Genomic DNA, 12,598 nt, shown 5'->3' with positions numbered 1-12,598 from the left:
TCCAAATCAGTGTGCTTCTTGTAACTGCGTGCATATGGATACCCTGGCCACTTGATTAGGTACACAAATAAAATCCATGACAAAAGCTGCAAGTGGCAGTGAAGAGGGGCTCTGATACCACTGTTTTCATGGTGATTTCTTGAGGCAGCCATCAAATGATGACACCATTTCCCACCCACATTTAGTGGCATAGCCGAAGAAGCTTTGTAATTTTACGTCAGCCATCTGTCCTGCGCCAGATTCAGGCTCATCGAATGAAACATACATTCATATACAATCCTTTAAATTTGACCGAAAATGGCTGAATCTTAATAAAATGTTTGTGACTTCCTTTTATAATTTAGGCATGGATCCTTGGGGCTTTTTCAGGATTTATCTCTAAAATTGGTGTCCAAGGATAATCATGGTTTATTTTTGCAGCTTTCCAAGGGCAGCTGCGCAATGAGTTTCAAGGGTTTGTGTTTAGGATCCATAAAAACTCACACCAACATTACAAAAATGATAATAGACCTCCTTGATTTCTTCAATTATTGATTTTAATCAATCATATGACTCGTAATTTTACTAGAATTGAAAATGGTTGCAGTTTTTAGCTCGCTGAGGCAAATTAGAGACGCTTGCAGCCAAATCCTCCAGTAACATTTTATTAAAGTAGAAGCCCTAATTTAACTCCTAAATGCATAACTTCCTGTTAACATTTGAGCAAGGGTACTTGAAAGGTTTGCAAGCACGCTGTTTTGACCTATAGGGGCATCCAAACTTGTTTTGATTGATCAAGCTCTCCAGGGCAGTATTCTTGTCTGACTTTACAACATCACTCATGAGTACGCCTGTGTAAGCTTTCAGTCGTACACTCATGAGTGTTGGGTGGCTTTCAAGATCCTGCAAACTGTTGAAATTGCACAAGGTTTTTCATGCTTATTGGGTTATGAGTTATTAGGTTATGTTGAGGCCTTCAAACTCATAAGGCAGACTTTTTGATCTCATTAAATTGTGCAGGTACCTCGTGCTGTATTTCTGAGCCCCTTCTTGTTTGCTATGGTGATGGACAGGTTGGCAGACGATGTTAGACAAGAATCTCCTTGGACCATGATGTTTGCAGATGACATTGTGATCTGTAGCGAGAACAGTGAACAGGTGGCGGAGAAACTAGAGATGTGGAGATATGCCCTGGAAAGGAGAGGAATAAAGATCAGTCGCAGCAAGACGGAATATATGTGTGTGAATGAGAGGGATCCAAGTGCAAGAGTGATGCTACAGGGAGAAGAGATAAAGAAGGTGGAGGATTTTAAGTACTTGGGGTCAACGGTCCAGAGCAATAGAGAGTGTGGAAAAGAGGTGAAGAAGCGTGTCCAGGCCGGCTGGAGTGGCTGGAGAAAAATGTCAAGTGTGATGTGGATAGGTGGGTTTCCGCTAGGATGAAAGGAAAAGTGTATAAAACAGTGGTGAGACCAGCCATGATGTTTGGAATGGAGACAGTGCCACTGAAGAAAAGACAGGAAGCAGAGCTGGAGGTAGCAGAGCTGAAGATGTTGAGGTTTTCTTTGGGAGTGACCAGATTGGATCAGGAATGAGTTCATTCGAGGGACAACTCATATTAGAGGCTTTGGAGAGAAAGTCAGAGAGGCCAGACTGAGATGGTTTGGACATGTCCAGAGGAGAGGGAGAAGAATGCTGAGCCTTGAACTGCCAGGCAGGAGACCGAGAGGAAGACCGAAGAGGAGGTATATGGATGTGGTCAGAGAGGACATGAAGGTAGCTGGTGTGAGAGAAGAGGATGCACAAAACCGGGATAGATGGAGGACATTGATTCGCTGTGGCGACCGCTGAGGGGAAAAGCCGAAAGGAAAAGAAGAAGACCTCGTGCTGTAAGCACTGAGTGCAGTTTGACAGGAGGAGATTGGCTGCCGCTGCTGTGAGGTTTCTGGGTGGTTTAACACGAATCCAAATGGTGCCGGGAGGAGATAAGCCCGGAGGGGTTTCACTATCCTTGTAACTGTACTCCTGTGTTGCCATATGTCACCAGGGAAATTGGAAAAAGATAGGACGAGGGCGAGTGGGACAAGTGGACTCTGAAAATTTCAGGGAGGAGCATGAAAGATGGAATTGGGTAGGGGGGGGGCACACAGAGGTGATCGGTGATTGTTTACAGACAGCTGGAGGTAGGCACCAGTTCCAGTATCAATCACCGCAACTATAGCATGCTGAGCTGTGACCTGTTTTCACTCTTATTATTCAAGAGGTTGTGCATAAATGTGTATAAAGGATGTTGAAGATGTAAAAAAAAATCCATATTTTGCACAACATACAGTATATCGCTGAATTTCACCATTGAATTTCACACAATCAATTGGAGTACACTGCAGTTGTCTGTAAAAATTCAAAATGAAAACCTGGATGACTCGCAGCCTTCTATTTACGGTTAAGTGTGTCATTTCTTTAAAAGCGACGACTTCCACTGAAAATACCGTACACACATTCCTCCAGTTCCTGTTTATTTATAGTTGTGAAACCCGTGATCTTGTGTTGACCAGTTTGAGTCATCCCACACAGGGCAGTCATAAATAAATTAGGTGCCATCACAGCAACAACAAAACAGCAAGGCTTTCCACAACATACCAGAAATTGTTAAAAATGATATATATATATATATATATATATATATATATATATACCTGTAATTTTTATTTACCAACTTCAATCATCAATCAATCAAGTATGCGCTGCTTCTTGGCGATGATATGTGCACATTTATGGAGGAAAAAAGAAAAAAACATCACCTTTAATAGGTGAGAAACATTTCGTAGACCCTCATTTGCATGTAATTGTTTAAAAATGTATTTCCCACAATAAATGTCCCCTTTTACAAACATCACACTCATATCCTGGATGATGCTTTAACATTCCTCTTTGTTAGTCTTTGAGCCGACAGAGTCTGGCCAGTGTATTAAGCAGGCTGCTCATTCTGCTACACAATGGGAAGCAAAGTTGCAATTGAGTCCAGTTGTGTGCAGCGGGCAAATTATGCCATCGGCTGTCACCTAAAGATGTGACTTATGATGGCCATTGTCAGACTGCTGAATGGGAGCCATTGATTACGAGCTGACACACAAACACGTAGGGCTGCTGACGTGAAGGATCCGCTTGGTGACACTCACTGTGACATCTGGATGGTCCATTCATTGTGTGTGTGTGTGTGTGTTGGGGGGATGGATGTCGAGGATGGTGGTGAATGGGGTCTTTGTATATCATGATGTTGCATCAATCTTTGACACCACATCCACTTAAACCCTTGCTTCTTTGTTGTCCATATCCTGTCAACGGAGGTCTTATCGTCATCCTGATCTGCTTTGTACACGGCGTGTTATCGGGATTTGCAGAGTCCTATTTGATGCAATCACACGTTTTTTTTTCTTTTCTAAATATTTTGTGAAGTGCTTGGTTTCCTATCTATGACACTCACACTGACTCTAAAATCAATTATTCTAAAATTCAAAAACATTATTTACAAAAATTATTATTGTTACTCATTTTTTATTTTGATATTAATACATTGATTTTATTTCACAGCAGCATGTCTGTCATTTCTGTGGAGGTGTTTTTTTTATTTTGCTTTTTTTCTGTGGAATACTCACTGTGATACTCGCTCATTTTGTATCGATGGAATCTCCTATTATAGCATAGTTTTAACAAATATTGCAATTTTCTAAGGATCAGAACTCTTCTACAAAGATTGACGTGAGCATAACATGTTTTCAATTATTTTAGGGGAATATCTATTTTGACATTTTTCGTCTTATTCCTGGAAATATGACGAACAAAATAGGTCTTCAATCTGTCATTTTATTTCTTTTTTTATCTTCTCAATGCACTTATCTTTATTGTATTTAAGTTGTGTTTAGAGTTATCCCTCAAATAAAAGCCCACGGTAGATTTTTAATTTCCGGTGCATGCCTGATTTTTCCTTAAAGGAAACCCCCATTTTTGTCTTGAAGTATGTCTAATACCCTCGGCATGTCTTTTGCAGGATCTGAGGCATGTGGCGGCTACCTGGATGCCACAGACGCAGGCTACATCACCACCCCTGGCTACCCACTGGAGTATCCCCCCCATCAGAATTGCCGCTGGGTCATCACAGCGGCAGAACCCTCTCAGCGCATTGTGCTCAACTTCAACCCGCACTTTGAAATTGAGAAACTGGACTGCAGGTAAGGCCGAATAATTTTTTAACATTGTTCAAAGGAAACAGTCACGTGCAATCTTTTTTTTATGTTTTCGTCAGTTTTCTGAAAAGCTCAACCCCGCATTCAATTTGAAGATGCATAATTATGCAAAAACTTTCACTTTTAATGAGAGCTGCTTGGCATATTTTGGTCTGCCCACTCTCCTCCTGTTTCCCTGGCTTCAGCAAGCCCACAATAATCACTTAGGGACCTCCCAGAGTCCCACGTCTCCCAATATCCTCGTCTAATTACCACACATTTACAGTTCTAGGATGCTTTTTCACACTCTGAACAGATTAACCCAGTCAGGAGGCAATTTTGTCTTCTATAACCGTTTTTGGCTTCAAATGCAAGTATGGCGGCACAAAATTGAAATCCAGGATGCAGTAATATTGCAGGCACAAGAGCAAACAAGCATGCTGGGAAATAATGAACACATGCTGCTAAAAAAGTATGACATTGATTAAGAAGCCTGCTGTCAAAGCAGCTGTGGGGGGGATGACACTATTGTTTTATATGTTGAAAATTTGTATTTAGTAATTTTTTTGTACAAGCTACTGGCCGCCTTTCAAAACCAATTACGCTTTCAGAACAAAACTGGTGACAGCCTGTGCGAAGCAAAACCTCACTTACTCTAATTACCTTAATGATGTGCTTTGAATTAACTTGGCGTAGGTTTCGGTTTAAATTTGTGGATGTGCCCAAGTGCCACTTGTGCAACTCTTTTCTCTGAAGTAGAATTCTTTAATTTAGCTGTTTATGAGGTGGCCTGGGATTGGAGTGGCCATTCATGGAAAAAAAATCACAAAATTCCCTTTGGCTACCACTCCCCCTTAAAGTCCCTGCAAAGCGAAAATGGAAATGTCAATTTGCCTTACCACTGAAATTGTTGTGAATAATCTTAATATATTAATGATTAAAATAAAGTGAGTATAAAAAATGAGGCTTCAAAATTCGGAAAAACCAAGCTGCTACGTATCTCTGCTGTGGATGTGTCCAGTGCTTGTCATTCGAATACAATTCGAATACGACGACATGAAAAATGATTGAGGACTCATGCAAAAATTAATCCGTGGGCCCCTCTTTAGCCAACATCTCCCAAAAAATAAGAAAACAAACATGTTTGAAGCGCCACAATTAAGTACAACATATCACTAAGTCTTTGGATTTTTTTCAGAAGAAGGTTTTTGGAGACAAACATAGAAATTCACTTTATTTGCACAGATAGGTGTGGCAACAACTAAAGCACTACTTCTGTGGTAATGCCGTGTTCAAATGTTATATTTGAATGCAGAAGTGCAACTATATGTTCTATACATTTCTGTCACATGTCTTACGAATTCAGTTTTTATATACATTTTGTCTTTTCAGCCACACACAATCCCCATTGGCATCAATACATTCGGAGAATACACACTTTCAGATTTGCTCAAATCCTTTCGACATTTTTACCTTTCTGTTTGAAAGCAGCAGAGTGAAAAAGCAATTCCTATTTTTTATTCTCAAAAAAAGACTTTATCAACATCGCAGGGATAATACTAGTGGGCCTCAATCAGCAATACATATGCACCTAAAAGCTAGCAACCACTCATTTGACGACAATGAGGTTAAAATCTTAGCGAAAGAACATAGATGGTTTGAAAGGGGAGTAAAAGAAGCGATTTTCATAAAACAACTAAATCCTTCATTAAACCGGTTTGGTGGGGTGAGGTTCAATTTGGATCGTTCATACAATAGCCTGCTTAGGCAACATAGAATTAGTAATACTGATGAGGTGATACCAGTCGAAGTGGGGCAATCAGGCCAGTCGTTAGTCAGAACGACAGGAACTATCAGTGGAGCAGCTGCAGGGAGTAGTCCTCTGCTCCCCCCAACCTGAGAGCAGGGACCTATCATAGCTTAAGTCCGGCACCGCCATGTCTGGACAGTAGGGATATATATAGGGCCTAAACTACCAGTAAGACTTTAGTTTGCTGATGAAGTTTCTTGGATAAGAAGCGAAACGTCCGACACCTTCAAAGAAGTACAGATGACGGCTGAAGAAACCTTTTCATGTATGGACCACTCCTGTACGACTGAGAGCTTACACAGACCAATTCCTATTTTGTTCTCTTGTCAAACAAAACAACCAGTTCTTTTTTGCCTTTAGAATATCATAATCAGAAAGTTTTTCACAATCCCACAATGGCGAAATTTGCAAACTACAGCAGCAAAATTGGAAGGGGTGAGGGGGGATGAAAAGATACAAACAAAGTATTGTCAGTACAAAAGAAAATGTCAGAAGAGTGAAATGTACAATTGCACAAAAATATTTCATGAAAAAACTGTGCGTAGTGCAAAGTATAAAAATACAGAATAAAAGCACATATGATATACGTAACTGTAATGACTACATAACATAGCAGTGCTATTTACAATGCACGATTCCAGTTTTTTTTTGTCTGTCTGTCAAGTCATAATTTCATATTACATAATAATTAATAATCCATATCAGGATGTAAGCTGATGATAAGAACATTTCAAGCCTGATGTACTCAATGGTATGGATCTATTTAAGTCTACAGCTACCCAACGCCAGCCTATGTATGTGCAGAGGGAGGCTGAAATTGATCTGTTCAGTCCACGGGGTAAAGATGCCAAGAACATGGAGAAGAGTCGTCTATCATCTCACATGCACACGCACACATTTATGGACACACGGCCCACGGCCCAATCAGTCAAAGGTTGTTTCATTATATAACATTGTTGAGCGTAATGCGATTTATTATGGTCCTGATTGTGATTTAAAATGCTAATCTGTAATCAATAACGCATTAAATTATGCAGAGCTGCCAGTGGCTGTGCTGGTCAAATCGATGGTGGGTTGGTCAGTGAGTGAAAACAATGTTTTCATTAAGATTCCGACACGGTGGTCATTTCATTTAAGGAGGAAGTGAAGGGCATGTAGAGGGGGAAAAAAGGATGGCAAAGATGCCAAGATTAGCCTTTCACCATGACTAAGAATAACTTCCTATTTTCCTATTTACATGAGATAGGATCTTCCACACATTAGTCATTCATTCTACCAAAAAGATTCATTTTAGGGTTTTAATACTTTTGAAATGTTCCATGTGCGTAGTTCGTCTGTGTAGGCTCTCAGTCGTACAGGAGTGGTCCATCGATGAAAAGGTTTCTTCAGCTGTCATCTGTACTTCCTTGAAGGTATTGGATGTTTCACTCTTCATCCGAAAAGCTTCATCAGCGAACTAAAGTTGTGCTGGTAACCATGGCCCTATATGCCTAATGGACAGCAAAACACTTCACCGAATTGCCATGGTGATTTAAGGTTTAATTTAGACCGTGCTTCCAACAGACGTCTTAGGCCAATACCACATGGGCTTAGTCATGCTCATGAGGTGAAACCAGAGCCAAGGATAGAACAATAGAGGTAAACAGTTTGGCTTCAGGGATTGGTCCACTGCTCCTCCAATGTTAGAGCAGGGACCTATCAGAGCAGGGGTTCAGCACAGGGACCTATCAGAGCAGAGGTCTGGCACAGCGACGTCTGTCCATGAGGGATATAGGGCCAGGGTTACCAGCACAACTTAGTTCGCTGACGAAACTCAACGGATGAGAATCGAAAACATCAGGTATCATCAAAGAAGTACAGATTAGAAGTACAGAAACCTTTTCCTCAATGTGCAGAGTTAGATTTTATTTGTTTATTTTTAAAGTTAGGATTAACACCACGTGAATCATCAATTTAACGCAACAATAAATTGAACTTCCAGAATATGCAGCAAGGGATCATCTATGAAGAATTCCCATTTGGAGTAGATCCTAATTCAGACAGTTCTGCCTTAGTGAAGTTGGAGTGTCATTCAGGTTTACTATTACAATGGCTGGAAACTATTTTTACACTTGTAAGCCATCTGTTCCTTGATGGGCAACGGAGTCGGATCTCTTAAGAATCTCCGGGAGATTTTAGTCATATTTCTCTCTGTCATCGCAGCCGTCACTGGCATACAAGTATAAAAGGTTTGTGCAAAACAACTGGAAAAGAAAAGAATACCACTTTTGCCAACAAAGTGATATTCAATTCTACATGAGGTGACCCCGGAGACAGTTGAGGTTAAAGAGCTGCTTCGGCGTCATATTTTGAGCGGTGATGTTGCCTTTCAACGCAGCAGCTGGTTGTCTACTTCACATTTTCCTCTTGGCTCCATTGCGTGGCTCCGTCTGTGAAGGCTCCATATCTTTTTGGAGTCTTTGGAAAGAGTATGTCTGTCTGTGTGTGTGTGTCTGTGTGTGTGTGTGTGTGTGTGTGTGTGTGTGTGTGTGTGTGTGTGTGTGTGTGTGTGTGTGTGTGTGTGCGCGTGTGTGCGTGTGCGTGTGTGTGTGTGTGCGTGTGCGTGTGTGTGTGTGTGTGTGTGTGTGTGTGTGAGTGCACGCGCTCGTGCACACACACATTGAGTGCTGAGGGAAAACTGCAGCGTCAGGGTCTGTTGAGGGCAGGCGCAAATCTTCCTGACAGCTTCCCCTCTCTTTTTCTCTCCCTCCCTCCCGGCCCTCTCCTTCTCCTCCCGGAATTCATCTGACCCTTCGTCCCCCTCTAGCCTCATCAGCGCCATCAAACCGGCCCCATCTATCATCTTCCATCTGATCAGGCACCTTTTTCAGCTAGCACTTCCTCACACATATCACTCTTCATCACCTTGTCCTCCTCATTGCCCCCAAGTGAATCACCCCTGAGTCCGTCCTTCCTCCTTTCTCAGAAAAACAGGAAGCATGACAAAACGGCACATATTTAAACTTCTGTCTTTTCCCCCATTATTCATTTTCCGACTGTTTCTGATGCTTAAACCTTCTTTTCTGTGTGAAACAAAAAAAAATTCTGTTCTTTTCGAACTCCGCATCCCCACTGATGATGTACAGAGCTGTGTGTGTGTGCGCGTTTGTGCGTGTGTGTGTATGTGTGTGTGTGTGTGTGCGTGTGTGTGTGTGTGTGTGTGTGTGTGTGTGTGTGTGTGTGTGTGTGTGTGTGTGTGTGTGTGTGTGTGTGACAAGAACCCTGGCACTGGAGTGGACACATTTTTGTAACGTCTGGCAGTGAATGAGTTAATGCCACCTGTACATTAGACGATTTTGAAAAGACCCTCAGAAAACCATCATTATACATCAGCTCATGTTTAAAGACAAGTTATAGATGTTTGAATCACAGCCAATTTTACAGGGTCAAGATTGAGGATACTCCTCTTAGATTCAGGATAATCGATCAGGAAATCTTAAAGAAGCATTTTAGCGTCAGGCTTCTGATGGAGGATTGCTCAAACTTGGCTTGATTAGTATCGGCAGAGTTAGCAGACTGCTCATGACACACTAATGCTTCAAGGACAACCGACGTCTCCGGACAAGTTGTGTCCATAATTTGTAAAATGGCTTCAAATGACTTATACTGAGCGTATTTTACAAAGATTCCACCGCATATAGCTATATTTTAGGTTTTAAGACTTGCGCTGAATATTCAGGAAGTCTTGTTGTTGAGTTGGTGACGAGTCCGTACGTGACGTCACTGAAGGAACGCCCTGACCGAAAAAAAGACACATTGTAGCAGTCCTTCCATCTGAAAACTTCGTGTTGCACCAAAAAGCCGCCAGAAGAGGGCGACCAAGCTCCAAGGAAGGAATTTATCAGCCTGTGGAAACGGGCTGATTAATTCCTCAGAGGAGCTTGGACGCCATTTTCTGCCTCTTTTTGGGTGATACATTTCCCCCCAATGTTGCTTCAAAATAGCACCAACTAAATACTTTGATCGATTGCAAACATGTATGCTTTCCTCTTCAGAACTATTTGAATCATATTCAGAACTGGATGTGTAACAAGAAAGCATATTCTCCGAATCTGAAGCCATTGTTTTGATTCTCCTTCAATGCTAGACGTCTTGGCGTGACGTCACGAACTGGGGGCGGGACTTTCTGAAAATGCCCAATATTTAGCTCAATTTTTTCCAGATTTTGGACACTTCAAGTCATTTTTATTGCTGTTTTGCATTTGAATCAAAATATCATACTGCGTGTTTTGGGTATTTTAGATGCTATAAAACGTTTTTCTGATGTCAGTTAGGAAACAAAAAACTGATGTCGGTTGTCCTTTAAAGCAACTATATGTAAAAGTACAACTTAGAGACAGTTCTTTCCCCCCTTTTTTCCTAGTCTGTCATTAAAAAGAACAGAGTACCACAAAACCAGCATTTTTTTAATGTGTCTATAATCTGTCTATCTTGTAATCTACAGCATCCCGCAGGTTCTTGCCATTGTACTTTAAATGCTTGGGAAACACAACTGGCTTTTTTTCTCCATCATTTCCTACGAACAAGCAAGTGAAATCCTTTTTTACACCCCTTGATAACCAATGATTTTCAAGGAAAACGTGTGAAACAAATTCCCACTCCTCATCGTTCCCTTCGGCAAGTCTGTGTAACAAACCCACTGGCTCTGTGGAATATTTGCTGTTTTTTTTATTTGTCGAGGGCTAGGAAAGAGCGAAAGGGAAAGAGAGAGTGATGATGGGATTTCAAAAGCATGTTAGAAGCTGTGTTCCTCCCACACATAATGGATTGAAGGAAACCTACAGCTCATCGATGAAAAGCATGCAAGCCACGGGCGCTCTGTGTTTCAGTGCCTTGTTTACAATGTGTGTGTGTCTGTGTGTGCGAGAGCTCACTTAAATGCGAATGTCGGCTCCTCACTGGAGGCTCGGAGCCAAACGGCGGGAGGGGAGTGCAGGATGAGGAGCGAGCGGAGCAGGGTTTGGGTGAGGGGGGCACCTGTGGCTGTCAGTCCAACAGGAGGGAATGCAGTATCAGGTTCTCAGCGACCGCATCCACTCTCCGATGGCTGAATCTGTAAACATTTTCTCTTTGTTTAGAACTTACGTTAGGATTTCGAAGGGCAGCCTTTGTCTTTTGCATTTTGAAGGAAGTCTTCTAAGGGAGGAAGGGTGTTGCTTGTTTCCCTGCCTTGATGTCATGGCAGTGTTTGAGTCAAAGTTTTTATGACCTCAAAAATGTTGATGTTTTTTAAGCCAGGGAAATGTTGTTGAAATGTTGCCGTGTTCACAATTTTGCAGGATAACACACAAACAAACTTTTTCAAAATAATTTGTATGCATGCTTCCATGTAAAATCATATAGTTTTGAAAACAAGGAACTATTATGGTCAATATTAGACGTTTTCAATCCACTGTACATATTCACGAACTGTATTCATCATTACTTTGATTTATCTCACCAAGAAATATTTTACACATTGTGCTTGGCACTCATTTAGTTTCTCTAATATGAGTAAGCATAGTCACTCAGTATTTATTATCACATACCGACACACAACATCGCAATCTTCTGAGCTATTCATTAATAATGTTTGTAAATATCTTGACTGTGACCATTTAATCCCCCTCCTGAGTTGATCATAATATCCGTCCATGCATGCATCCGGCACTATAAAAATGAATTCAACTTTTTCCTGACCTCAGTGAGACTTATAAGCAAGTTATATTGTGCCTTTTATTGTTATGGGTCCAGCTCCAGAAGAATAAAAGGCAAGAAGCAGTTCCAGGCACTGTTGTGCCTGGAACTATGTTGCATAGTCTCGTTATGATCCAAAGACAAATAGAATCTAAATTATGGATCCAAACAGTCCAAAGACTTGCAATCAACATAGGCCATGTCTGGGTGCCTTAATTCAATAATTACCAGAATATGCAGCATATTTTCTTTCCCAAATCTTGCATTTTACTCATGTCTGCAGAAGGGGTTGCAAATAGACGCATGTCGATATTTTCACGTACGTCATTGCGGTGATTTGTGCGTGTGGACGTAACTTCCACAAGCGTTGTAATTCATTGAGTATGACGTATCCGCTTCATTTTTTTATGAGGCAGTACAGGATAACCATGATGAACTTTCTCGGCAATTCACTACTTTCCATGAGAAAACATATCACTCACACGGTCTTGCTGCTGAAAATAAGTGGGTGAGGACAGCTTAATTATAAGTTTGACTCGGGTGCATACAAGGCCATATCCCACACTTTAATTGCTGCAATTCTCTTTTGTTGGAAATTTTGGGAAAAGCAACCTCAAAATGCTGGGTTCTTAAATTTTAATCCTCACATTCGATTCTCCCACACGGTGAGTCTTGAGTGGCTGACAACATGTTGGAGGGACACAACAATGGACCCAAAGATGGTCAGATGTTAAAAATCGGGATACACAGAATCCTGTTAACGACATTTTCAATACAAGGACACATCACAGAACACAAAAACAAATAATATTAATTTTGTGGTTCAATTTTACACTTGATGGTTGGACAATGACTCTAGAGAACCTACCAT

At 41.2% G+C, this 12,598-nt stretch overlaps 1 protein-coding gene across 3 annotated transcripts in view; it reads left to right on the top strand.

Annotated features, from left to right (window-relative positions):
• The window catches only part of LOC148894762 (neuropilin-2-like), a 104,731-nt gene that overhangs the window by 13,944 nt on the left and 78,189 nt on the right, over nt 1-12,598 (top strand). For all 3 annotated transcript variants that reach the window (XM_089002379.1, XM_089002376.1, XM_089002377.1), the window contains exon 2: nt 4,028-4,208. In XM_089002379.1, the coding sequence (XP_088858505.1) occupies nt 4,028-4,208 (181 nt within the window). The remainder of the gene's footprint in view (nt 1-4,027; nt 4,209-12,598) is intronic.

Source organism: Hippocampus bargibanti, linkage group LG08 (assembly GCF_051943395.1).
Source record: "Hippocampus bargibanti isolate YZ-2025 linkage group LG08, ASM5194339v1, whole genome shotgun sequence".
Classification (NCBI taxonomy): domain Eukaryota; kingdom Metazoa; phylum Chordata; class Actinopteri; order Syngnathiformes; family Syngnathidae; genus Hippocampus; species Hippocampus bargibanti.
This window is presented reverse-complemented; position numbering and strand designations above follow the sequence as displayed.